The sequence below is a fragment of the Haplochromis burtoni genome, unplaced genomic scaffold, assembly GCF_018398535.1.
Source record: "Haplochromis burtoni strain Fernald_Lab_line unplaced genomic scaffold, NCSU_Asbu1 Contig_2, whole genome shotgun sequence".
Lineage (NCBI taxonomy): Eukaryota > Metazoa > Chordata > Actinopteri > Cichliformes > Cichlidae > Haplochromis > Haplochromis burtoni.
Genome location: NW_024582363.1, coordinates 5,863,674 through 5,866,863, shown reverse-complemented (window position 1 = coordinate 5,866,863; position 3,190 = coordinate 5,863,674). Strand labels below are relative to the sequence as shown.

The 3,190-nt window shown below is 35.7% G+C and overlaps 1 protein-coding gene across 1 annotated transcript in view; it reads left to right on the top strand.

Annotated features, from left to right (window-relative positions):
* Window positions 1-2,572: 2,572 nt before the first annotated feature.
* The window catches only part of LOC102300846, a 12,529-nt gene continuing 11,911 nt past the window's right edge, over window positions 2,573-3,190 (top strand). Inside the window, exons 1-2 of the mRNA XM_042218646.1 lie at window positions 2,573-2,656; window positions 2,754-2,789. Coding sequence (XP_042074580.1) covers window positions 2,632-2,656; window positions 2,754-2,789 — 61 coding nt within the window. The 5' untranslated portion in view covers window positions 2,573-2,631. The remainder of the gene's footprint in view (window positions 2,657-2,753; window positions 2,790-3,190) is intronic.

The window sequence follows — 3,190 nt, the reverse complement described above, 5'->3', positions numbered from 1 at the left end:
GTCTTTCTTTGTTAGTGCAGTAGATCTGACTTTGAATCTCTATTGCAAGTGTGGTCAAGATAGTATTTATTTATTGTCATTGTCAAGAACAATGAAATTACAGGATAATTTAAAGATCCCAGATAAAACTCATGTAAGCTCAGCCTGCCTGGGTTTAAGCCCAGGACCGTCTCAATGTGAAGAATAGTGCTAACCACTTTGCATGTGGTACTGGGCAAATGTTTTAGCCACTATTGAGGCCAGTGATTCCACACAAAAAGCCACAGGGGGCAATTTAGTGACAAGAATATCATAAAAGAGAGCTTATGGCAAAGACCTGATTTCAGAATCCTAACTTCAATATGAAATTGCATTTTCTTTTTTCAAATGGCGGGTGTTGCTGTTTTTGCAGAGTATCTAACGAATGAAAGCAACAGGTTATCAAATGCATCGTCTGAACACTACGACAGTCACCTTCTCAGGATCACTCTCTGCCCTGGTAATTAACAAATAATTTGTATTTTAAATACTTAACGCTGGTACATGCATTCCATTACTCCCCAACACTGGAAGATAAGCACAGTGAGAAAGGAGATGAGGAGGCAAGGACTAATCATGGTGACTGCATAGAAAAGAGGAAAACTGCAAATGTATAAAAAGTATGTGATATCTGTTCAGATCTCTTCACAGCACTTGTATTTATTATCACGTTTAGGTGCATCATTAATAATTCATTCACCTTTCCTCCAGAAGTTTTTCAGGTTAATAGGAGCCCCTATCAGCACCAAATCAATTTGAGCTTGGTCATAGATCAAAAGACAATCACAGACAAAATCATGCTGAAAATCTACATTGCATATCCTTTTTTATTATTTTAAAAGAAATAAAAATGATAAACCTACCAAGAGTGGCCATAATCTGTCATATTAGTGACTGAACACATGTTTTGGATGGATCATCTCAGGTGATATTTTGACTGAGGTTTGGTCTGTTTTCAGTATCTTTGCCCTGCCATACGATTGCATTTTTTTCTGCCCATTGGGTAAAGAAAAAAAAATTACCTTCATCCCCCATCTTCACTGTGCTGATTTATTTATGTTCTATTATTTCATTATTCTAACCATAGCATTGTAGCTAGCCATCAGGTAGCATATCATTACATGCCAGCTAGCCCAACTTCAATACAAACACTGACACTACTTAATTTCTTTCTGTCTTTATTAATGTCTGACAAGCCATATGTTTTAGTTTTTCAGAAATCTCTGGGTCAGTACATGGCAAATCATCTTTAGATAGAAATGATAGCGAGCTAACTTCCTGCTTCTTCAACTTCTAACTCTGTTGAACATTGAAAATCTTTTTTTCTATGGATGCATGTATGTTAATGCGACTCTCTCTTCTTGCTTAAATCAAGTATATAAAATCAACCTAAAGAGAAGTTGGAAGTTAATTTATTTTTAGTTTCCAGAAACCACATCAAACTATTCCACTTTTTAAATTTTTTTTTGGTTTCATGTGAGACTCTTTGACACTTTGCTCAAAGGCTGACATCCTGTGGTAAATCTTTGTTACTACAAGTTACTTCCTAGTTGTTTTAAAGAGATATGTAACTTAATTTGTTCAGCTTGCTGCAATACATGCGCCCTTATTTGATTGGACATTAAAAGTTACAATTGCATTATAAGAGGTCCTGCCTAACTCTGAAGCAGTTACTTTCTGGAACATGTAATAATTTAAGAAAATGTAATTTGTGAATTTTGAGGATATTTAAACACTGTGTACAAAGACAAAAAGGACCTTTGGAAAAAGTAGTGTAACCATGTGACCCACTCCTGGATACACGTTAATCTAGAATTGTAAGAAGATAGATTTGAGTGCACATCTGTAAATTAGAGTATATTCATAGAACACACACACACACCTTGCGCAAGTTCAGTAAATTGCAAGTTGCATTTTTCTGAAACTTTTTATGAACACCCCACCACTCCCAGGGGAAAAACTGAAATTGTCAAGCATTTGAATAAAACAACACTGGATCCTTTACAAAAATGCAAAGCAAATAATATTGTTCTTTTTCTGGATATCCAGAGGAAACGGTTTGGCCCAAGTCAGTATAATCTGTTGAAGTCAGCCGGATCAGAATCAGTCAAAGTGCACTTTTAAATCGGTGTTCAGCTTTGTGTTATGGTCAAAGCCTCACTTTTATGAGTGTATATGTGTGTGTTTGAAAATCTATGGAAATCTTTTACATATATTTACGGTGGCCCTGAAAGGCCAAACAGACTGCAACTTCAGAAGTATTATATATTTCCTCAGTGAGCGCGAGTGAAAGAAGATAAGCATCCTGTATTGGGTATAATTGTTTGTATGTCAGAATGACTTATTATACAACTAAAGAAACATCAGTGGAAATCAATTTGTGATATGAGGTATTTGACAGTAAAATGGTTTAAGGGTTAATTTTATTTTTTGTAGATATTATTTTTTATCCAGTCAAAAATGTTGAAATATCACGTGTCACCTTACAAATAACAGGAAGTGGTTCAATATAGTTTCTCCATATTTACTCTCTGTGGTTTGAGCAAGACTTTTGAGAAGCTTTCAGAAGATACGCTGCAGAGAGTCTGTAAGGGCGGCTCATTGTCTATAACGATGAACATAATAATTGCTCTTCTGTGTGAGTGCACTAACAGATAACATCTATGTCTTTCAGTCAAACTGTTTTCTATTTAAGCTGACAGGATTCATTAGATTTTTCACTTCTTTTCTTCAAGGTGTTCTGACAAATCAGGTCATAAGCCAAACCGAAGGTAAGTTCAGTTTCCTTCATTACAAGATATGTCTCTTCTGTATTCCTAAATGTTATTTAAGCTGCTTTCTTCATTGCATATATTACTCACTATGATGTCTCACAGATATTTTTCCTGCAAAGATCCTGGCCCAGCAGACAATTATAAGTGAAAACAGTGACCTTTATGTAATATGCACCACACTTGGGAGAAAGAAAGACTCAAGTGTCCATGTTTATTTGTTAATAAATGGGTGCGGAATCCAGAATCGCACCCAGAAACAATTTCAAAGTGACACCCTGTTCACCGTATCCAGAGCTAGTCTTAATCACAGTGGAAATTACAGCTGTGTTTATTCCCCGAATCATTATACACTTTCTGAAGTAGCCAAGAAAGGAGACAACATCATTGAGATTCTGGTC